The sequence below is a fragment of the Porites lutea genome, chromosome 1 (genome assembly GCF_958299795.1).
Source record: "Porites lutea chromosome 1, jaPorLute2.1, whole genome shotgun sequence".
Classification (NCBI taxonomy): Eukaryota; Metazoa; Cnidaria; class Anthozoa; order Scleractinia; family Poritidae; genus Porites; species Porites lutea.
Window position 1 is genome coordinate 52660331 of NC_133201.1, and position 24503 is coordinate 52684833.

The 24503-nt window shown below is 41.7% G+C and overlaps 1 protein-coding gene across 1 annotated transcript in view; it reads right to left on the minus strand.

Moving 5' to 3' along the window:
• Nucleotides 1–2183: 2183 nt before the first annotated feature.
• LOC140922003 (leucine-rich repeat serine/threonine-protein kinase 1-like) overlaps nt 2184–24503 on the minus strand; it is a 48012-nt gene continuing 25692 nt past the window's right edge. Inside the window, exons 20-34 of the mRNA XM_073372027.1 lie at nt 23842–24053; nt 21890–22051; nt 20394–20777; nt 19749–19915; nt 17580–17766; nt 16283–16485; nt 15405–15664; nt 13847–14042; nt 12869–13252; nt 12499–12648; nt 11186–11362; nt 9629–9771; nt 8206–8816; nt 5946–5999; nt 2184–5520 (exon numbers count right to left, since the gene is read on the minus strand). Of these exons, the coding sequence (XP_073228128.1) occupies nt 5195–5520; nt 5946–5999; nt 8206–8816; nt 9629–9771; nt 11186–11362; nt 12499–12648; nt 12869–13252; nt 13847–14042; nt 15405–15664; nt 16283–16485; nt 17580–17766; nt 19749–19915; nt 20394–20777; nt 21890–22051; nt 23842–24053 (3616 nt within the window). The 3' untranslated portion in view covers nt 2184–5194. The remainder of the gene's footprint in view (nt 5521–5945; nt 6000–8205; nt 8817–9628; nt 9772–11185; nt 11363–12498; nt 12649–12868; nt 13253–13846; nt 14043–15404; nt 15665–16282; nt 16486–17579; nt 17767–19748; nt 19916–20393; nt 20778–21889; nt 22052–23841; nt 24054–24503) is intronic.

A 24503-nucleotide genomic window follows, 5' to 3' on the forward strand; every position in this document is an offset into this window, starting at 1 on the left:
GGGTATCATGTGCTGGTTTTTTTATTGTTGGGTACTGTACTGCAATGGGCTATTTCCAATCGTGAATTGATTAGAATAAACTTCCGCCTAACTTTCTAGAATCATCTCCACTCGTAGAATAGTGTATGGCAGATAGCATCAGCAATGGGTCTGAAAGTGAAGAAGTGGCTGACTAATTCTCAGTTTGAATTACGCGAAGAATCGTAATTTTCAAAACAAAAAAATCTATCGAGTGGTTTAAAAATTATTTACTAATTTGTTAAAGTACACCGAAATGTTTACAAAACCGCTAAAGAGAGCGCCATAAAACATACTAAATACTCAAATCCTATTTTGGCCAGAGCTATCTCCATGATCTTTTACCCACGTTTTTAAAAAGATTGAAACTACTATGAGGTGAAATTGCATGTCAAAAGCGGATAACGGCCAAACATGAAGATTTTCCTTTTTTACCGTATTTGTAACGATAAAAACTTTATCCCAAAGTATCTCCGCAACGCTCTTACAGATTCCGTTTTAACTTCACGAACATCGAGGCGACTATTGGAGGTAAATGCTCCCGTGAACGATTTTGGAAGAACAGTTCCCAGTGAGAAATGTTGCTGCAAGTATAATAGGTAATGGCGTCATTTGGTTGCTATGACAACTCCAATGTTATTGCAACCCGGATCATAACAAATTTTCATCTTTACCTAATACAACTGGGGTGGCAATTTTTCCAAATGTTTGTTTATGGCGTCGTAGTCTATGCTCAAAAAAACTTCACAGGTGTTGACCCTGAAAAACTGTATCGAGCCACTTTCATATGCTAGTACGGTCTATGTTGTTGCATCGTATGGCCCTCGTTTCTGTTCGACTGTTTTGTAAAAAATTGGGCAACTTGCAAAAATTTTTTGGGCAAATGGTTTACCGCCCCCCCTGGCAAAAAATTGCCCGTACGCCTATGCGGGCGTCTATTTAATGCTAGAGGCCCGTGGAGGCGCTTAATAGATAGAAGGCGTTTGGAAGAGGGAGAGTGGCGTTTATTCCGGGGGGGGGGGGTACTTTAAGAATTTCTGGGTGGGGATGTGCCGCTGGCACCCTGGAACCCTTAACCTATACCAGAGCTAGTTCAGGTGAATTTTGCTACCCTATACTAGAGTAAACTCCCCGAATCCCCCCTATCCTAGAGTAGCTGTTTTCCAGAAACTACTGAGGTCACTAGCACAGGAGTCTAGCTAAAACAAAACCTTATACCACAATCCCTAGTCTAGGTAAAATCTTCAACCAACTGATCAGTTTCCTGAAAAATGATACCCTATTCTAGACCCAAACGCTCTTATTTATATACCCTATCCTAGAGTAAATTGTTTGAAAACCATACCCTTCACAGCGGCACATATATACCTATATAGCCATTATATGGCAGTACCCCTCACCCCCCCCCCCGCCCCGGGCATTTATTCTCATAACTTTAACAAAAACATCAAGAGAGTTTAAAAATAGTAGAATATCCACTCCCTTAATTGAGCAGTCTAAGCCGTCTACAGATGCAAATCGCTGTTTCAAATCCCCACATCGATGTCAGAATCCTCGCTCATTGTTATTGTGTTGCCACCTTTTTTGCTAATTCCTTGTATTATGGAGTAATTCTCACGGGGCGTCTATTAGATGGTGGGCGTTTATTAAAGAGCGGCGCCTAATACAATTTTAACAGCGTAGAAGGGGCGTTTATTACATAAGAGACATTTATTTGGAAGTGGGCGTATATTAAGTCATTTACGGTATACAGGCCAATGAAAAAGAGAAAAACCACTAACAAATTAACTGTCTTTGGTTTTCACGGGGATACCTGTAAGGTAAAAGGGTAAAATGGTGGTTTTATGGCGTTGTGTTTTTGATATTGAACTAGGTGTAATTATGAATTATTATTTTTTAGACGTTCCCCGTCGCATTATGTTAATAGGGAGCTTTACCATCTAAGACGGCGATGAACTTGGTCACGAACTGAGAAAGATGCTAAGACCACGAAAGCTGATGGATGATAACGCACTTTGCCTCTGCGGCTAATCGTCCATGTTTGCAGACCATAGGGACGGAAAAACAAAGAGATTGAGAACCACCCAGGCAATAGAAATCCATAGATTATTGCGGCTGTGCATCAAAAAAACGTTCTTATGGAGTTAAGCTATATTAACACCACGTACGAACACAAACATAATTTTCCTTTATATTTCATATCCTTCCTATAATCATATTATCTTTCACGTGATTAACTGAATAACAGTAAAAATATATAAATTATTTCAAAACGAAACAACATCGTTTGGTAACAATGTGATAATCTAATAGTTTTAAAAATAAATTCCTTTTAAATTTCCCTCAGTTCTCACATTTAGCAAATAACACTTTCAGTAAAACGTGAGAGCAAAGGATCAGTGGTAAATTGAACTAAAATATTATACCACTCGGGAAAAGCCCAGAAGCCATTGCACGTCGCGGTGACCAATGCGCTTTACTGCCGTCTGGGCGCAATTCCTGCTTAATATAGCACGAATGATCTTCGTGCTTAATATGGCGTAGCAAGGCGCAATTCGTGCGTAATATAGCGTAACACGTCCCACAGCTTTTCATAAAGCCCACGCTTGCTGAATCCATTTTAGTTATTTAATTCAACCAACGCAACAGCCATGAAAAGCAACTATCGTATTTACTTGAAAGGGCGCCGCGGTGCTTAGATAGATCCCCTCATTCGCAATTAACACGGAGCTATGCCTTCTTTTACTTTTTGTTCTAAAACGACAAGTAACGAAGGTGTGTTCCCATTCTAATCAGCGATACCAGGAATCATTATGCGCTGCTTTGTTACTGGGATGGTGAGGTGATCCATCGCAAGCGACACTTATTTGAGTGAATACGATACTCCTTACTCCTTTCTGTATGTGTTGGAGTCCCCACGGGCAAATTAAACTTCACCATATAATTTTAATTTCCTTCAAAATAAATTTCAACTTATACGCATACCGTAAATGACCTATTAAACGCCAGGGCGTCTATTTAATGCTAGAGGTCCAAATGGGGGCGCTTAATAGATAGGTGTTTGAAAGAGGGAGAGAGGCGTTTATTCTCACAACTTTAACAAAAATATCAAGAGAGTTTAAAAGCAGTAGAATGTTCACTCCCTTAATTGATAAGTCTAGGCCGTCAAGAGATCCAAATCGCTGTTTCAAATCCCCACATCGATGTCAGAATCCTCGCTCATTGTTATTGTGTTGCCACCTTTTTTGCTAATTCCTTGTCGTATGGAGTACAGTGAAAACCCATGAGTAAGAACCTAAGATTTGAGAACCAGTTAGGCTAAACTTTGTAATTTAGAACCCCTCTCTATAAGAACCTCTATAGCCTAAAATTTGGAGAAAGGTTCTTATATAGATGTTGTTTGATTGAGGTCATTGAGAAGATGTTTATAATATTGTGTTTTACAGCACAATCATGTATATAAAGTTGTTTTGACTCAAGAAATTAAATTTCATGTGAGAATAGATCTCTATTATGGTCATATTAAAATATAAGCAATCATTAGGTATGCAAATTTAAAGGCGCTGATCACTAAAATCTTCTTAGCAACGACATAATTTTTTGCACGAAATTAAGAACCTATTAAGAACCTAGATAGCCTAAATTTATATTAACCACCATTTATGTAAGAACCTGTTTAGGCTAACCCTGGAAAATGTTGGTTCTTACTCGTCGGTTTTCACTGTAATTCTCACGGGGGCGTCTATTAGATAGTGGGCGTTTATTAAAGAGCGGCGCCTAATACAATTTTAACAGCGTAGAAGGGGCGTTTATTACATAAGAGACATTTATTTGGAAGTGGGCGTATATTAAGTCATTTACGGTATACAGGCCAATGAAAAGGGAAAAACCACTAACAAATTAACTGTCTTTGATTTTTACTGGGCTACCTGTGAGGTAAAAGGGTAAAATGGTGGTTTTATGGCGTTGTGTTTTTAATTGAACTAGGCTTAATTATGAATTATTATTTTTTAGACGTTCGCCGTCGCATTGTGTTAATAGGGAGCTTTACCATCTAAGACGGCGACGGCAGTAAAAACGTAAATCAAAAAGTGAATGCGGGCTGCTTCAAACTTCTTCGCTCTTTTACCATCGAGTTCAATTTGGCCAATTTTTCAGGAGTTGAATTCTAAAAGACTAAGTTCACAAAAAACAAAAATTAAATCGTTGTCTCCGGCTCATGTCTTTCATAAAACATAAAATTAGGAAGTTTCACATTGTGGTCGTGCAACTACGGCAAAGAAAGATAAAAAAGCAAGCAGAGTTGTTGTTTTGCTAATATACGCTACGTCCATACGAGACTGGATGAATTTTCGAAATTAATTAACGAGCCAGATTAAACGACCAGGCGTCTAAATTTTCGTCCGGTGCAGGGTGAACGTAGCCTAAACTTAGTGCTTTTTTTGCCGTTCTCGCTCTCGTTGCTGTCGCCATATTGTTGTTGTTAAAGTTCCCTATTAGTGAGCCCCCAGGGGGACGCATATGTGAAGGAAGGAAGGAAGAAAGAAAGCAGAGGGAAAAAGGAAAATAGAATTCAATAATAACTTCTTTATCGGAATAAATATTCAACTCGAACGCTGATTGGTCAATTTCTGTCAAGTGACAACAATACGGATCGCTGATTGGTTACTGGCGGAAGTGACCCCTATTACTACTTACTAAGCCGCTTATTTCGATGCCTGCTTTAGAATGGTATCTTTTGGGACTCGTTGAAATAAAGCTTGAGTTACTCCCATTCCACCCAGATTGGCCTCCTTTAAGGGTAATTCTGCCTTTCCAACGAGCATCGCCGTATATTTACTTGGGACCTCTCGTAGGCATTGTGCTCAAAGGATTTAATAGAATCCCGAAATAACCGCTTATGTGCTCCAATTGCTTGAAAGAAATTAATTGACAAGCGCATTACAACAGAAGCAAAACAGTCTCCTATGTGGCTTGGGACGTCACGCTACGCATGTCACCTTGAGAAGCGTTGCGTGACGGCACAAGGAACAGCAGCGCACAGGACTATTGCAAATGACGCACGATACTATGCTTAATCGTCCAAGTTTTGGATTTTTAAAAAATACCCTTGTATTTGGATAATACTCTGATCTGATCTAGGAATATTTTCAAACCTATGAACATTCCTCGATCATCAACTTTCCCAACTGTCAGCAAGCCAAACTAAAATAGCTGATTCACTTTTCAAAGAGGTCTTTCCACTTCGCCGGCTCGGATACGATGTGTGGCCGTAGAGACTGGAGCCAAGACTACGGTAACCTCGCCCGCAACTTAACACCAATGACTTTGCAGCAGGCGTGGTTACCAAGGGAAGGAGGTGTTTAACAGTTTCTTCATGACAACGGATAACTGTGTAAACCATAAGCGAGAGATTATTGCAGACCAGAATACAGCCCCAGCTTGTACCAATGTACAGTTCTTTATCCACAGCAAGAAGGGAAGTCACTTGAGCGCGGGAAGCTGTTAGAGAGAGTGAGATGTTTTTTAAAAAATATTTTCCCTATCACTACAAGAGTAATTCCAACCTCGTCCCCAGGGTCTTCTCGCTTTCCAAAATGGCGGCGACAGGAAAGAAGACTCTCTCTCCTGCCGCCTCAATATTAGAAAGCGACAAGACCTTGGGGACGAGGTTGGAGTAATTCGCTACTATAGAAAGGAGAAAACTGGGCCGAGTTAACGTTCGCAAAGACTTGTGGGACTATTAATAGGCCACGTGCTGCGTGGGAAATGTGCTTCAACCAATCAGAAACCCTACACAGGACACGTCATCAGCATGGAATTTCTGCGGCTTGCCTTAGATAACAGCTGAGACGGTCAATTAACAAGCAAGGATTAAAAACTTAACTTATCATTATACTTCTTCGGTGTTCTAGTCATGTACTCACCGCTCAGGGGATTCTGGTCAGCGGCTCTCCTCACGGGAGCTTTGGTTTTTGGTCCTTGAAAAACAAGAGAGTGTATGGAGCTGATTATCATATAGTTTTAAAAATTGCAAATGGTTTGGTTTGCCAATTTAGCACATCGGTTGAACGTATGAATTTGGTAAACACAGGTACTGAGCTTGCCAAGTTTACCTTTCCAGACTCGTCTTTCCTGTTTTTCATGGTGATAGGGTCTTGATAATACCGTGGAACATCTATTCAGGGGACACCCTCGGGACCAGGATAAGCATCCCTGAATAAAAGTGTCCCATGATTGGAGGTTGGGCTGGGGTTTGTTAATAATTAACCAACAAATAAAATATGTTTCTCTTACTCTGCCTCGAAATCTGTCAGTCATTATTTCAAGAAGCTTGATAATGTATAAAAAGTTTATGATTAACTTATCTCCGCGATGTTGTGTGTTGAATTCCCCAAGAAACAGTGCACCGATTTTAAGCGAGATAGTTAATGAAAGCTGTCGCCATTGTGACCAGCGAACACAGAAACTTATCAACGATTTTTGTGGACAGTCACTCTTCGAGTGGTAAGGTGTCCCCATGAATGGAGGTTAAACCAGGGTTTCGGGACCAAGAAAAAGTGTCCCTTTCCCCTGAATAGAGGTGTCCCTTCAATAAAGGTGTCCCAAAGGAGAGGTTCCACTGTATTTGTAAGCAGCCTCGTTGGCCTCAGTCAGTTTATTCCAAAAGACATAAGAGCTGGAGAGAGATAGGAGCTATTGCTGGTTTGCACGTGACGTCAAGGCGGCCATGTTGGTGGTCCAGAACAAAAGCATTTCTCTCCTCTGGGAACTAAACTCTATTTTCATGTAAATTCTTCGAGATAAGATTCTTTTGTATTGACCCCCAAAATGGCTGCCTTGTCACGTGGTTGCAAACCAAGAATTTTCACCGCGTCTTTTTTCCCCCGAACAGCAGAGAGGGTCACGTGAACTGACTTTTCCCGCGCTTGCCGTTTGCCAGGCGCCGTTGTTCTTGTCCCTTTCGTAAACGGTTACTGCCGTTTTTAAGACAATAAGAAAATTTTTGGCCTGTTTTTGAGAGTGCTTCTATTAATAATAGCAACCGAGGGTCGAATCCGGACATCGAACCCGGAACTTTTACTTCTTTATCTCTCCCTCTTACCACTACACTATCACACTGACCCGCCAAAACTCCGAAAAACTTAAATACATAACCTAGCAAACTATATTTCTTAACTGATATATTAATAACAGGTGACCCGAGCCCTTTCCATAACTTTTGATGTAAATGTAACTTGGGCCTCAACGTCCTTCTTTCTAAGACTATTTAAAAACGTATCACTTTCCTTATTGTAACTTAATCCAGGGAATATATGACATCTATTACGACTAAAGGCTTGGTTACCAGTGGTGGCATCGACCGTTAAAAATGGCACAGACCGTTTACGAAAGGGAAATGGTCGCCGCCGTTTCAACGCGAGGAGGACACTTATCCCGTTTAGAGGAAACTCGAAAACGTGTCTGAGTATTTGCAGCCCATTTGTACCGACTATTTCTTCATTTTGATCGCTTGTTTTTATAGCTACTGTTTGTAATGCTAAAAGTGTATTAAATTCGAGCGAAAAAAGATGATAACTTCTCTATATACTTTGTCCAGTCATAGTGAATGGGGAGCGAGAACACTTGCTACGTATCATACGTGTTTTAAAAGAAAAATTAAGAAATACGTATGGAAACATTTCAGTATTTAATACCTATTAAATTTTCGAATATTTTGGACAATTTTTGTACTAGTTCCAGTTCTACCGTGTCGACGGGAAGCTTAAAAAAAACATAGCGGACAAAACGGCAAACGATAAACGACTAGGTGACGTCCGGCGTTTGCCGTTAGCGCGGTACTTAATTAATATAACTAGCGTCTTTTAGAATCCCACCTGCTTACATCTAGGAAAGTGCGCAAACATCTACGCAACCTTGCACATGGCTACAAGAGGTCTTACTTAGACTAAGAGCGTGAGAGAGTAACGCAACGAGAAGCAAACTAAGCGTGAAGAGTTGTAAAGAAACTTGAGGAGAAAAGAAAGAGAGACCCGGTTCCTCTTGTACCAGTCAAGCGGGTTACAACAAGAGAATAAGAATCTCGTTTACAGCCAGGCGATCAAGATGAGCCAACAGTTTCAACGACAATGGCAATCTCGTAATAACAGAACTGCTTTCTGTAAATGGGATTTTTAACACGCTTACCTTCAAACTTTGGTCGATACTGCGAACAATCAACACTGCGCACAATCTTTTTCTCCAGAGCATCCCACCGGAACACGCGAGTCCCGGGGTATAAAGCAACCCACACGGACCTTTTCACCGACTCATTTTCCCCGACGACGGACGCCCCAGTAACCTTGCAAGTCTCTAGATGTGACACACTATGTTCTCTTTGCGGCGCGGAGTCAGCTGGCTCGCTATCCTCTGCAGATTTGGTACAAATCTTTTGAAGCCCCTCCCCATCAAGAATCAAGATCTTTCCTTTCTCTTGCCCACACCATACCTCACACACATATTCATCGCAAGGGCTGTTCCGATCATCGGAGTCCTCGGATGAATCCCCCACTTCCGACGGCGCCGGAGCTTGGTTTCTCAGGGGTTTCTTCTGCAGTAAAGCAGCCATGGAGTGTATACGGTTTCCGTTGCCAGAGTAGACCCGGTTAGGGAGAAGCTCATGTACCGGGGTTTGAACAGCCGCGTCGGAGTAGTGATAATGATTTGAAATGTTGTCGTTGTAAGCCAGCACAGAACCATCGCCTAACGCAACAAGAACCCAGTTCGCTCGCGGAACATGTATCATGTTCATTATATACCTGGTTGACAAAAAGACGGGGCAAGAAATTAGCGGGAGTTGTTTTCCATTTCATTCCAGATTTTGTAAACACTGCAGAACAGGGCCATAAAAAGGTCGCAATTTTCCTCAGACTTCCAATCAACAATGGGGAACAATGCCAACACGGGGAGACTGGTAAAACGACTAAAATAAACGGACTGCATCTAAAGAGAACTCTTTCGAATATTAACTCAGATTAATGTTTAAATAGTGATTAGAAGTCTTCAAGGGGGCAGCTTGGCCGAGTGGTTTGAACGCTAGACTTACAATCCGAAGGCCGCAAGGTCCCACTCTCACCGCTGGCTGGTAGTCCCAAGTTCAAATCCTTGACTACGCCAGAAGCCAAGCAGAGCTTCTAAATAGCCAACTAGTTTGCCTCCTGCCAGTTGGGATTCTTAACCCTTTTGTTTGTAAACTGCAAGTTGTCTGTTATTTTTCCTTTGAGTGAAAATATATGGAGAGCACGCGGAGGGGCGAGGGGCAACGAGGACGGAAGCACGAGCGAAGAAAATTGTCCTTTTCCTGCCCCCCCCCCCCCCCCCCCCCCCCCCCTTTGAACCATAAATTTCCATAACTTTACTTTTTCGCTCGCCGCAAGTGGCTCTGAGGAAAGAAGGATCACCGCTCGCGGTCTCTATTATTTGAATTTTTTTGTTTCAGTCATTTGCTCGTCCCAATAGCAGTAGTGCTATAAATTCTGTCAGGGAAAATAAACCATACTTGATTTATTAGTTCTCTGTACTATGATGTTACACTGCAGAAACAAGCAAGAAATAAGAAGAACATGTAAACCTGTTTGCACGGATTGACCCTTGGCAGAGCTGTTTGTACGTCATGGCGCAAAACACGTGTAGTGTTCCTGACTCCGTCCCAAGCCACACCGTGCTCCCGACGCTGCACGCCGTACGAATCTGAGACTTGCCCACTAAAAACTCCTGAATAGTAAATACGAATGATATTAATGAGAAGGCACGTTAGCAGTAAAACTCTTTAATTCTTAAGCATATTCTCTTTATAATCGTGCGGATCGTCTGCATCAAAGGATCGACCTGGACGCCGAATTGTATGAAACAACAGCCGGGACTTCGGGCGCTTTCCATTTGTCAGAACTGGCCGGCCGGACCATTGCCGGAACAATCCGTTAGCAAATGAAATCGGCTTTTTCCAAAGGGTTTTTGCTGAAAACCCATCTCCTTCGTGCATACTATTTAAGATTTGACTGATCTGCATGGCTTGATAGTTTTGATTAAAAGTGAAACTCTCATTACGTAGGGAATGGTCTGGCTGGTCAGTTCTGACAAATGGAAAGCGCCCTTGGACAATGGCTTTTTTAGCAAACTACCCATGGCGCCTACTCAAATCCTGGTACAAAGTTGGGGCCAAGAACAAGGATATCGGCGCTGGCTGGCTTCAGTTCAGACGGACTTACAAGAGCCGTGTCACGAAATTTATCAAAAAACAAACAGTGGTAACTGCTAAGAAAATCAAATCACTCGTCAGCCAAACAGTTTTTCAAAGTTCCTTTTTGTTGGTCGTAACGTTTGCTATAATTCTTGGAGGACATGTTTGTTAGACATGAAGCTTCCTTTTTGTAGTTCACAAGTACAGTGGAACCCCGTTAATGCGGTCACTAATGGGTCCAAAAAATTTGGCCGTATTAACGGGGTGGCCGTATTATCGGGGCAGAGTCCAATTTTGATATACACCATACATCGCATTCACACTTCGTGTAAAACTGTGTTCTCTTTAAGAAACAACAGGAAAGTAGATATTGCGTACCGTAATTGTACAAACTACTTAATACTTTCCTTCAGCACATAAAACACTTCTCAAAATTGGCTATTTAGACCGCCACAAATGCATTGTAAGTGACAATTTTCATCTTACTAGGTTAATGAAATTCACATATCACAGATATTTTAATTTTCGAAATTTCTGACGAGTGGCCGTATTTTAAAACGGGGGTTAAATTGTAAGATTCTACTATTTGGGATTTTAAAATGTGGCCGTTGGCCGTATTGACGGGTGACCGTATTAGCGAGGGTTTTTTATAAGAAAACCTATGGCCGTTTTGCCGGGCCAAGAAAAGTGGCCGCAATAACGAGGTGACCGTAAAGCGGGGTTTCACTGTATACCTCAAGTTTCATGAATAAAGACGCGTAATTGGCATAAAATAAATCAGACAGTCGTGATGCAGCCTGTTTAACAAAAGGTATAATTTTGTTTGTGGCAAAGGCTTTAGATTAACAAAATTTTCATTGTAACCACAAAATGCCCCATATACTTCTTTTAACAAAGACAAAAAAATCACTACAGAAAAATTCAAAACAACAACAAAGGAAAACTCACCTTTTTATGGTAGCATCGGTCATAGCTGTAGCTAACAACGCTGACTTTTCCTTTACCTATCCCAGCACTCACTTCGTTCCGACAGAGCCACACCTCAGACCCCACACGGGCTCTACTGTCCGCTTCGTAGCTTTGACTGACACGTGACCCAGCGGTGACGGCGCAGTTTAATCCAAGCTAAAGGTCGAGGTGGAGAAAAAGGTTAACAATCCCAAGAGGAATGGGAAGTAGCCTGTTCGAAAGGCAATGGTGCTCGGTGCTAATGATCGTGAAAACCCTGTACATCTTTCGATTCATGTTGCCTTCTTTACAAGAAATCATAACTGCAATTGGATTTTGTTTTCTCGAGAAGCACGTAGGAGTTCTTAAGAACTCGTTTAAACCAGGAGCCCATCATTTAAACGTGTCCGTTTGTTCCAGATCGAATTTGAATTTATAAGTGGTGATTTTGAGAAGAGGAAAAAGGAAAAACCGTAGTACTCAGAGAAAAACCTCCCGGAGCAAAGGAGAGAGCCAATGACAAATTCAACTCACATTTAGATCGAGTAATAACTGGGTATTTGGGTATTTAGGGGCATTTCTCAGAGCTGATGTCATTTTTCTGCCGTTATATAAGTTGTCTTATTCCATTTTAGGACAAACATGAACCTAAAAATATTGGCTGATAAAAGGAAATAAAAATGGGTAATGATTTGCCACCGTGCATCGTAAGGTTTGTTTAGCATGACGACGCAAATTTTTCCCATACGATAAGCAAAAAATGAAACAAGAAGCGTTTACTACAAAGACAGTGAGTACCCATCCTACATTAGCCTTCAAATACAGCCGCCAAATCGTCTCTCTCGGCTGTATTCGCAGGCTAGCCCTACATTAAATTTGCACCGTCTTCGTCTCCCTAGGCCTAGGCCAGACATCGAAGTTTTCATGAGACGAACCAAACATAGTGAATTCAATTCATGAAAAGTTCGACGTCTGGCCCGGTTAAGTTCGTCTGAATGAGTTTGGATCGTCCAACACATTCTATCCGTCTGCTTTAGCCGGATAGAAGATCGTTTCCGGGACAAACGTAGATTTTCACACGCGACGAAATAAATAAATTAAAACCTTGTACATTAATGTATATTTAACCTCGTTCGGGATAAAATTTATTACTGATCTGATTCAGTTGATGGGTTCGACGCCTGACGTTCTTAACTTAATTTAGGTCAACCCAAAATAGAGTTTGGTTCGTCTCATGAAAAGTTCGACGTTTGGCCTGGGCCCTATATAACCTGGCCACTTATATTAAGAAGAAATGCGATTCCAGCACTGACCTGTTTCTCAAATGTAATGACGTCAGAGAGGCGAGGAAATTCAGTGGTAGAAGCTAACTGTGAGATGTGATGTGACGATGGTCGTTTGTCCGCTTCTTGTTGCCAGCACCACGCCATTAGATCCAGTGCAAACACTGGAGCCTTTTTGTCCTACAATTAAATAAATTTCATTTTCAGACGCCAAAAAATTCTATTAGGATCGTAAGCAACGACGATGTAGACGGAAACGACAACGACAAAAAACAGTAAGTTAAAAAACACCGTTGATTTTGGGGACAAACAGGCCCTCCTGTTTAATTGATCAACTAGTGTGCTTTCCCCCCAAACACCATGCTCATCTTACCTCGTATAAAATAAAACAATGACAAACCTTAGCTGTTAATGGTGGCCGGAGCCCCTCCACAATAAGCTGTTTAACCTGGGCTGGGTTGAGATCATAAAAAGGCTGATGTAATGTTACTAATTCGTAGATATACATCCCAAACGAGAACGAGTCCACTTTGTCAGTGTAGAGCTCCTTCCCGACATACTTTTCGATCTCGGGGGCCATAAAACCGGGCGTCCCTCCCAAGCCCTTCATTCCAGCTAGTGCCGCTGACCGGCTGATACCGTAGTCTGCGAGCTTAATGGTAACTTGATGATTGGTCTGATCTGGGCTGGTGGGAGCTGGGAACGACCATACTAAGATGTTCTCTGACTTGAGGTCACGGTAGATGATGTGATGACGATGCAAATATTTCAGGGCAGAAGCACACTGCAGCAAGAAGAAAAAAAGTATATTTTAGTGGGTTAATTTGCAATTGCTTAAATCGCAATTACCACTGCGATGATCGTTAGTTTATCTCATTGATAGCCATTCTGTCGCTTATGTTTGTTTTCTGTACACTCAAGTAAGTAATTAGTAATCTAGCATAACGAAGCCTATTAATATAAACTCCCAGCTTTTTTAGGCTTTCATGTCACATTAATTTATATTTTAATTAACACCTTTTGTTACGTTTCATTGTTATGTTATGTGAGTGAGTAACAAACAAGTAAATAAATAAATAAGTCCCAAAATTTTTTTCTGGTTAATTTGCAGTTGCTTAAATTGCAATTACACTGAGCCGATCATATATTCATTTAAAAATGAGTTTTATTCGCATGAAAATAAAAAAAAATCATTTTCTTTTCACTGAAAGGCTTCGCACTTGCATTCAAATCCAGTCCTTCTGGCCGACAAATGGATATTTGGATGTAGGTTGCGGTCCACCAGATCTAGAATCCCAACTAAAGGGATACGTAACATTTTTAGCATTCAAATTCTTGTTTCAAACGCTCCACAAGTTCAAATATAAAACGTAAATACCTGTACAATACACTTCTGCATGACGTAAGCATTTAGACGTACTCCAGCTCTTTTATAATTGGCAAGCACTTGATCCAAGGCCCCTTGAGGCGCGAATTCCAAGATCATACAAAATGGGTTGAGACAGTAACCTAGCAACGACACGACGTTCTGATGTCTCAACGGAAGAAGAATGGACATCTCCTGACGCACCGTCCTATAAATCATACAGTCAATCAATCAGTCAATCGATCATTCAACCAATTAATCAATCAATCAGTCAGTCAGCCAAACAGTCAGTCAATCAGTTACTCAATCAATCATTCAATCAATCAAGCAAACATTTAACCAATCATCAATCAATCAATCAGTTCTCCATTCACTTAATCAATCATTTAATCGACCAGTCAATCTTTCAATCAGTCAGTCAATCATTCATTTAATCAATTAATCAATCAATCAGTCACTCAACCAATAAATCACTTAGTCCTTCAATAAATCAAATCAAAAGTCATTTAACACAGTATGAACCAGTAAATAAATCAATCTATCTGTCGAACTATTGATTAATCAGTAATCATCAAGTTTAACAATCAGTCAATTCTAATGACCGAAACTGCGGATTTGGATCGCTTTTTTGTGCGAATCAAGAGAGGGAAACGCCTGGTCTAGCCCTTGGGACTGATATGAATTTCCAATAAACGCTACAATCTTGGACAAAACTGTTGAGAAAATTGCATACTTGGAGGGCATTTTTCTAAACACCATAGCTGTACCGATTCTTCCCTCTCCCCGTCCCCCTGGAAGCAATGTTGTTGCGTCTTCAAAAGAAAGTCTGATCCCTGGGCGTTTGTAGGAAGCAACATTGAACTGGGGGAAGAGGATTTCTTTCTGCTGAGTCGTTGTTTTGGACATGTGTGTTGTTTTGGAAATGGTTTTGCTCGTTGTATAGCGCACAATAAGGAGACAATGTTCTCAAGTAGTTTTGTCAAGGACTGTAGAAATTAATTGGAATTCGGTTTCCAGAGGGGTCCGCAAACTTTTATTCAGTGTTGTCAAGAGAGAATAGACCATTTGCATGATGGCGTCATTTTACTACTATGACCAGAGTTCTTTTCGTTTTCTTTTCATATTCAAAGTTGGTAGCCCCCAGTGAGGTATAAATAACAAAAGCCCTAATTTGCACAAGAAAGCAAAACCCTGAAGGATCCAGGTCAAAGTAGTAAAATGACGCCATCATGCAAATGGTCCATTCAACAGTCGCCTTTCCAATATTCTGCATTGTTTGCTTTGAGGTAGTCGCATGTGAACTAGATGAGGTTTCAAACAATCGATTAAAATGTGACAGGAATAGGTTTCCGTTTGATTACAACCTCTAAAAATAAGTTCAGTTAAATTCACATATCCCAGCCAACACCTTAAGATTCCGTCTCCGTCCCATCATTCTCGCTTGGACAAACTAAATTTACCAACTTAACTGTTTGTGTTTTCCCCCACCCAACCCCCCCCCCCCCTCCTCTCCCCAGCCACGCAGCATCACAGTTTCCTAGCAACGAACCTCCTTTTAGATTTCACTCACCTATACGCGTCGTTAAGCTCCATAGTTGGGTTTGCGTCTAACCGCTTTCTTGCTGCTTCAGCCATTTGAATGTCTTCAGGACGTGCATCTTCTCCAACTTCATTGTTCAGCGGCATCTTCATGGCGATAGTTATTGAATTACCGGAAATCTGCCTCAGTTCTCCGCGGAAAACTGAACCGAATGTTCCTTTGCCGAGAAACTTGCCTCGTGTAATGTGAGACGCTTGGATATTCAGGTTTGGAGCAATATCCTCAAACATCTGAAAATGTAAAAATATAAATTCAGGCCTGGACGCGAAGCCAGATCGTATTGAGTTTGTTTTGCTTCCAGGGGCAGACTGCGGAATAAAAAAGACACGATAAATGATGTTTTCTCTTTCGGTCGGTGACACAGGCGTCTCGGAAAAAGGTCTGAGTTCTCTTTTACAGAATACTCCTTTTTCTGAAATTCGGACTTGACAATTTAGTGACAAACCGCAAAACAGGAACTCCAAACGAAAGTAACCTAATCCAGCGCTCGATCTTTTCTACGCGACGTTTGCCGTGTTAGTAGAGAAGTTAAGCATTACGTTTACGTCAAACGGCAAACGCGAATTTGTACCTGGTGCCAAGTTTCCCCTACTTGTCGCCAGCTGTTCATTATTTCTACACATAAATTTGTAGTTTGGCTAAATTTTTTATCCACAAGAATTTTCTCAGCTGTTTTTATCTGCTCATTTTTTATTTTGAGAAATTCTCAACTTGAATCTGACGTTTGCCGTTTGCCGTATACGTGAAGCTTAAACTCTTTATTTACTAAGACAGTTGACGTGATGAAGCTCAAAATATCCTTAAGATTTGAACTAGATTTGATATAGCGCCAAGGAACTGATACTTACAGCGTCGGGTGCCAGTTCTCTGAGCTCCAATCGACCATGCACAGTGCATTCCACAGGTTGGGATCTGTACGCAGCAAGTACACAATCTTCAAACTCGAATGAGTACACAACTGTCTCGCCCTGCGTGGGACGATGTCTGGTTGCCGAGCCGTATTGACGAGATTCGCGGTTATTCAAGCTGTTGGTGGTGCTGTCATTGCTTCCTGGGGACAAAAAGTGTGATTGAAATAGGATGAATAGTTAATGATACCAAGGACAACAATGTGTTTTCCTGGCCTGTTCCAGGATCTCATAGGGAGCTTTAGCAACGAGTATGGGGACGGCAGCGAAAACGACATCATTAAAATGCATTTGCTATTTTTCAAACTTTATCGCGTTTATTCCAACTTGCTTAGAGAATTGCGGCAGAATTTCCCTGGTGTTGAATTCATGGAAACCTGAGTTCAGAAAGAGAAAGATAAATTCACCGCCGTGTGTTTCGTCTTCCATAAAACGTAGCATAAGGAAATTTCACGTCGTGGTCGGTCAGTGACGGCAAAGTTATGTACAAAAAGGTGTGCTACACATGCAAAGTTGTTGTTTTGCTTAGTTGACCTTACAGTTTTTCTTTGACATTTCCGTTAGCGCCGCAGTCTTCGTTGCTACAGCATATAAAATTTGAAAGGAGGAAAATTCATTTTTTAGTGATGCTTTCGCTGTCGTAGTTGTCGTTGTTGTTTAAGCTTCCCGTTTACTCAGAAAGAACAAAACGAAAAGCGGGGGTCAAGAAACTGAACGGGCGAGGACTGGAGAAAGCGGACAGGGCGTCCGCCCTCTCTTCACTTGCTTCCCGTGCCCCTTGCCTTTTCTTTTTGAACGCAGAATCATTTGCTGGCAAATCAGAATCAAAAAACTACTGGAACTGCCCCGACAAGGAGCAAGTTTCTAGGGGGTCTTCCGATTTTCCGCTACAATAGACCTTATTCACTATATCCGCCATCACTGCACGCACTAAAGGAGTGATGAGATAAAAGCGAAGTCACATGATAATGGCAAATTCTGGGTGGAAATGATCATTGTTCCTTTTTTAGATGCAGTTGCAAAACTACGCATTTTGCAAGACAACTAAATCGTCGTCTCATTTTGAGAGAATAAACTGACTCGACCGCGATTACTGGTATCGGCAATTTTTATCACTTGTTTGCCCCCTGAAATACCACGTGACACTGCTTTTATCCTATCGATCCTAAAGTGCGTGCAAAGAGGGCGGGTATCTTGAATAAGGTCTATTTCGCTCGTACATAGCTTCCTAATATACCTTGCAAGAGAGGTTCCTCGTAACTTGTTCTTTCCTGCTCGGCTGTGTTCCTATCCACAACATTACTTTCGTCACTCTCGCTGCCGCCACGTGCACCACGGGCTTTGCCGAATTGTCTCCGTCGTCTGACCACACCCCTCTCGGGGGAACTGTTTTCACTACCGAGGCTGCCCCGACTGTCAGTACTCTGTAAAAGGAGCAGAATATAGTTAAACTTAGCCTGCATGCGGATGTCTCCATTCTTCTTTGTTGCACACGTCTGCGGGCAGGCCAAGTTAAACTCAGTAGAAAGAGCTACACATACACAATTTGCGGATGAACTAGTAAAACTGCACACCAAACGCATTTAGGCTGTTATTTGAATATGTACTTTCTGTTCATTATAGCCGTAACTCTTAGATCATTTTACACTCTGGTGGGGAGGGAGAGGAGGTCGGGTGTCGACGTGAGGTGTGCTTGGTTACTTTCTAACAAGAAAAAATTAAGAACGACTAGAATTGTGTAAACACCGCCGGGCTAATAATGCCAATAAAAAGTAAACCGAGCCCGCGAGCAAGCTCTCCAGGGCGCTTTGGCGGCGGGGCGGGAAAAGGAAGGATAGCTTGTAACTACGTCTCTTTAATTTTAAGGTCTGCATCGAAAACGTCGATGCGAAATCCTGATTGGCGGAGATGAAATTACCCTTGGCACCTGTTTTTCAATGTATGTTTACATTCGCGCTCGTTTCCGCTTCGCGCTAATTGGGGGAAATCTGACAGCTCAGTCGACGGGAAGCCACAGGGGAATTGGAGGTGGAAGTCAAATTCCAGAGACGTAGTTGAGAGCTCTCCTTCCTTTTCCCGCCCCGCCGCCAGAGGGCCCCGGAGAGCTCTGCTCGCAGGCTAGTAAAAACCCAAAAAGTGTGTGATATCACATGATTTTCAGGCAACGGAGAACACGTCTTAGTAGCTTTAAGTACCAAACCGAAAACCTATCTTTTTTGGCTATGTTCTATTTTATTTATGTATATGTCTAATTTTATAGTAGTTTTTACAAAGTTGTACTGGATTGTTATTTTTCATTTTATATTTTTTGATGATTACCTGTAAGAGAATTAAGACTTTGTTAAACGCTCTTAACACTTGTATATCATTATCAATAATATTAATAACAATAGTTAGCTTTGTTGTTAATAAAAGCGTTATTTTTATTTTTATGGAATTTTTTTTCTATAGTTAGGTCTTTTTATCGGGAAATTGGTACGGAAAATGAACAGCAATAGATTTATATCTCGCCTCAAGGATCAGAACCTTATTCGTATTATTAAAATCAGAGCATTGACGTTTATGCCATCCACTGAGACTTTTGACTTGATTTTTTATAACCCTATGTGATTTCCTGGAATTTTGAATTGTGAAGGGGCTTTGCCGGAAATTTGTATTGATATGGAAGTTTTCTTTTTATGAATATTTTACTAAAGTTTTGTACGTAGTTTTTATAAGATTTTAATAAAGTGTTATTATTCTATTTTTCATTTTTATTAAAATTATTATTATTATCATCATTAAACATGTCACAAGGTTTGGATGTTCAGGGACCGCGGAACAAGGTGAAAAGTGGGAGGGCTGACAATTGAAAATAATTTTTTCATATTGAAAATCGAAAAAAGGAATAAAATCATAGTATGTGATTTTCCAAAAGTGGGGGGGGGGGCGCAAAAAAGTGGTGGGGCCGCGGCCCTACCAGCCCCTCCCCCTCCGCGGTCCCTGATGTTAAATTGAGGCAAGTAGTTTGCGAATAAACGAGGTTTATTTGTGTAACGGACAAAATGGCGGCCATCCTCGATGTTTATCCCCGTTAGGCCCCGCTCCGTGAGTCTTTTCTTTTTTTTGGGACATACTAGGAACTCTAAAAGAGAGATATATCAAATGATTCTAACAAAGGAAAAACAAGGTACGATCGGTTTTTGGACATCTTTTCACAACAAAGGAATTTAACTCGAAAAAGTTAGCCCATTCTTGTCAAGTTGCAATCCAGTTCTATCTTGGCGACCGAAAGCTTAAGACAAAACGGAACAATTATTTCAGGGTTGTCTTTTATTCCAATGTGTTTTAGCGTTTTAAACTAATACCCAAAAAACCCGACACAGCCCCTTTAAATGGTAACCATGGCAACATCGAGCCAACCCACCTGATCCGATGTGTAGTCAAAACAACTCGAGCTCTCTTCCTCAGTCACCAGTCCACTGCTCACAGAACCAAAAGTGAATCTATCAGGCTCCGAGAATGATCGATCGCGCATAGGAAGCTGCGGAGAACCATTGATCAGTTGCTGCGGTAGTCGGCTGCTTGAGGAGACTGGGTAAAAGACGAAACATTTCTTAGAATAAAATTGTTTAAATCTCTTATAGTCCTTGGCAGGTGATGTCACGTGGCCCTTCTCGCGCCGAAGTTATCTGATAAAACCCTAAAATGTCACAGATTGAAAGAGCACAAAAAATATAAAGTGGCACTGCCAAAATTTAGGTTTTATACTCTTGATAAGAGTGTGATTTTACCTTTTTCATGCTCTTTTTAATTCTGGTATCCCACAATTTTTAAAAAATAAAGGTCACGTGACTGCGGGAGCTACAAATGGCCTATTAATAACTTTAGTCGCTTAACTACAAATATGCCGGACTCTGTAGCAGTCCAGTGACTCTAATAACACAAGAGAAGGGATTTGTAACTATCTATCTGTACATTCTGATTCCGGAATACGATCACTCAGTAGGACGCACTACAAGCTGTTAGCAGTTAGCAGTGCATTATCACGCAGGTTTGTTTTAACCCATACCTATTACATTAGCATCTGGTTTCTTAGCAACGTGTACAGGACTCGGCCAGGGTGATGTACTTGCGCTACTTCCATCAGTGGATAAATGTACACCGCTGTCTTGACTCAACGAAAACACCGGCACAGGAACGGCACCCTCTTCTTCCGTTACAGTCTCTTCCTGATCCACTCCACACACCGTCTTGATGCAATTGGGACACGGTATTAGCCGAGTAACCAAGCGATGTCCCTGGACCGTGACAGCGTCAAGTCCTGGGAACCAATCAGTGATCAGCGTATCCATGTGTTCCGCAGTGATGGCGACCAGGCGAGCAGCTGATTGGATGTTACAGTCTGAAACCGACTTCACTTTAAAACCGATCAATCTTGAACACTCCCTGTGATCTGCGGAGACAATTGTAAAGGTCAACTCGAAACCTTACTCGATTTTTGTTTCTTTTCACTGTCTGTTATATTGGCACACAGATTACAACATTAAAGCAACACTGCACGTAACGTGTTTCACTCGAAGGGCTCAACTCTGCAGTACTGCACGCAACGTGTTCTAAACACTCCAACATTTCATGAAAAATCAGGCCCCACATCAGCTCCTCTAACGTGAAATTTGAAATTCGTGTAGTTGACCAAGTTTTCGGGCAAATGGTCTCTATGAGAGAAAAGTGGTAGTGTCATGTCATATATGAAAGGGAAAACGACTCACTTCCGGTTGACGTGCGTCGCTCAAAAACGTTAGGGAACTTAAGCACCAGACGTTCTTGGCACCACAGACGCCAACCGGAAGTATTTTTGCTGCATGATAGCCACTGCGACTTCAAAACGCGAGTTCTCAGGTTGAAACCAGAGGTTCAAATTCTGGGTTCTTCGAAGAGTATTTGTCATAAAAAAGTAGAAATTCTTCGTTTGAAACCCAGTTTTCTTCCTAAGAAAGAAACAAAGCTTACCGCAAATCTTTGAAAGGCATTTTCAACTGAATTATTCTGTCGGCGTTCGTGATGGTTTCACGTTGTTTTGCTTAATGATTTACATTTGGCACGCAAACCGAGTCCCCAATCCAGTTTTGCACGGCCAGCCATGCCGTTCGTGAATCAAGAACGTCTGGTGCTTAAGACCCCTGTTTTTCCTTAAAAAACTCCCTCTGTTTCAAAGCGACGCTTGGTGCGAAGCCATTGATATTATAGTTCTTTTTTTATTCTCATGCAAACATAACTCCTTTTCACAAGAAAGGTTTTGCACTTAGCCTCGTTCTGGAAGTGAAAGTTTTTGGAAGTCGGAAATGGCCTATTATTTTCAACCCGCAGAAGATAACCTCTGTACACTTAAGCCTGCGCGCAAGCTCTCCTATTTGGGCGAGCGAAGCGAGCCGCGCGAGAACGCGCGAGCGAGAGGCCGCTCGCTCGCGCGTTCTCGCGAGACTCGCTTCACTCGCCCAAATAGGAGAGCTTGCTCGCAGGCTATGTACACTTGGTCGTCGCAAACCAGTTTGACTTGATACTTACCGTCGTCTGGTTTGCTTCGGTTCATTCTTCTTGGCGCCGTTTTCTTGCGCTGTTCAAACTTTTCTATGCTAATGCCTATACAGGGTGTGATAACTTCAATAGTCGAGTAACAAGAAGCCTTGTGTGCCTCACCTCTGTAGTGCAAAGGAGTCGCCACACCATCTAACAAGGAGAACAAAAACAGCGCGAGACGTAAGCTTGACGGGATAAACTTGCTTAATAGAAAGAAAGCTTTGAGAAATTTCGTTTCAAAATGATTTCTTTGGCGTGATGTCATCGTCTGGCCCCAGTTGTTCAAAAGATCAGGAACTCTATTCTCTGGATGAATCACTAACTAGTAGATAAGGCAAATGGTTTCATCAATACTTATCCACTGGAAAGTGATTTATCCGGTAAATAGCACCACCCAACTTTTGAAAAACTGGGGCCTGCAAATTGATTGACTTCGGTGCGTAAATTGATAAATGTTAAGAGAATTCACAACGTGATCACAGCATTGTAAATAACATTTTGGCCCGAAAATACTATATGTATTAGTTAGAGTTATTTTATAAAAGCAATGGACCGCACTTTCTATTGGTTTACCACCGAATTAGCCCACACGGGATGTTGGGTGAACACTCCAAAGGCTTGTAAATCACGAACCGAAATTAAAAGCTCTCTCGTGTTCCCGCGTGGGATATTTCGCCGGTAAACCAATAAAAAGTGCGGGCTGTTGCTTCATTACAAGACGCCTTTAACTTTTGAGTCGCTGAATAACGTCTTGACTAGTTTTTGAGACAACAGAAGTCTCCTACGATGCCGTTTATGATTGCAAACAAGGAGCTTTTAGCTGTTCAGTAAGCCTGTTTAGGCTGTAAGTGAGACGATTCAGATAAAAGCACTTGTGCAGCTCTTTCATGCATTTCCTTTATAAACAATATGGCGCTTAAACAACCACGAACGGCGACGACGAAGATGAAAATGTCACTAAAAAAGTCAATTCCCGCTATTTCAAAGTTCATCACTCTCATTCCGTTTCGTTCAACTTGTCAGGTGTAGGCGATTTTTTTCTGGAGACGAATTCTGAGAAACTAAGTTAAGACAAAGAAAACGAAAATAGTACTAAATTTTCTCCCGAATAGTGTGGCTAAATATACATTATGATACAATTTTACTTTTTTACTTAACAAAGTCGCATGTGAAGATCGGCGTTTGTTGTAGATCATCTTCAGACGTTCTATCAGTTTGAAGCAGACCCATAGAACATTAGGACGATCCAAACTTATTCAGACGAACTTAGCTCAGCCAGACGTCGAACTTTTCATGAACGTAGCTCACTAAGTTTGGTTCGTCTCATGCAAAGTTCCAGGTTTGGCCTAGGCCTTACTTAGATTAGCAAACCAATATCTCTGCACGTGCATTACGTTTTTCTTTTTTTTGGGGGGGGGGGGGGGGGGAGGGTACCTTTCTATGCCGTCGTTGCACGACTACAACGTGAAACGTCCTAATTTCATGTTTTATGGAGGATGGGAACACAAGCCGACTAATCTCATTCACTTGTTTGGTTCGACGCGTCCTAAATTCGACGTCTGTCCCAATAGACGATCCTGACGCGGTTAGGTCGACCCAAATTAGAATTTGGCTCGTCTCATGAAAAGTTTGACGTTTGCTCTAGACCTAAGGGTTTGTTCACAGTAAATCCGAAAGCTTTTCGTGCGACACGAAGAGCTATGCGGTACAGTATGAACACATATCCGATATGTGACAATCCACTTTAGAGATCGGCGTGGCGCAGCTTAGAAATCACCGTCCTTGTGTGCGAACAGAATCTCTATCCGGTACGATTTTCGCGGAGGTGCAAAAGCTATCCGGTAATAATATGAACATAACCTAAACTGATTGCTTCTTGACGTTCTCGTTGCCATCGCCGTGGCCGTTGCTTAACTGAGCCCCCTAATCAAGTGACTGACCTGGAGCGCCGAAAAATGGTTTTTCCTCCAACTCACATATCCGGAGCAACTTAACACCAAAACATGATAACTCTATCCCAGTCTTCCAGCATGACCACTCGGGCTTGGCCACGACGGCAAGTTTATCTCTGTCTCCCTCCTGTACTGGGCCATCAGGAGACAGCTGACAACATGACTTGACAGTATCAAGGATTCGCTCATCAGGGATCACTCTGAAGAGGAAACAAGTGCAATGCTGGTTAACAACCGTGACATTATAAGCTCTTTGTAGCTAGTCATTCACGTGTAACAAACCGCCATGTTGGGGAACAAGAGACACACTGGAACTGGGACAGGACAAACCGGCAAAGCCCGTTCCAGGCACAGGGCGTAGAGGAGTTATTTGTGACCTTGATTGTTGATTGTAGTTAAGTTTTAAAGTCGATACCGCGCATCACCATTGTTTTTATACCGTTGAATCGAGCAAACCGTCATTCGATGCTCCCACCGAGCATTAGATAGTATTTTACCAGGTCTGTAACAGAAGCGTGACGGTTTGATCTGTCAAGTTCATAATGACCATATTCGATTCTACAGTAAACATTAAAAAAGGCGAATCGCGCCATCAACTGTACAATTTAACTGCAATCAAGGTCACAAATAACTGTTCTACGCCCTGTGTT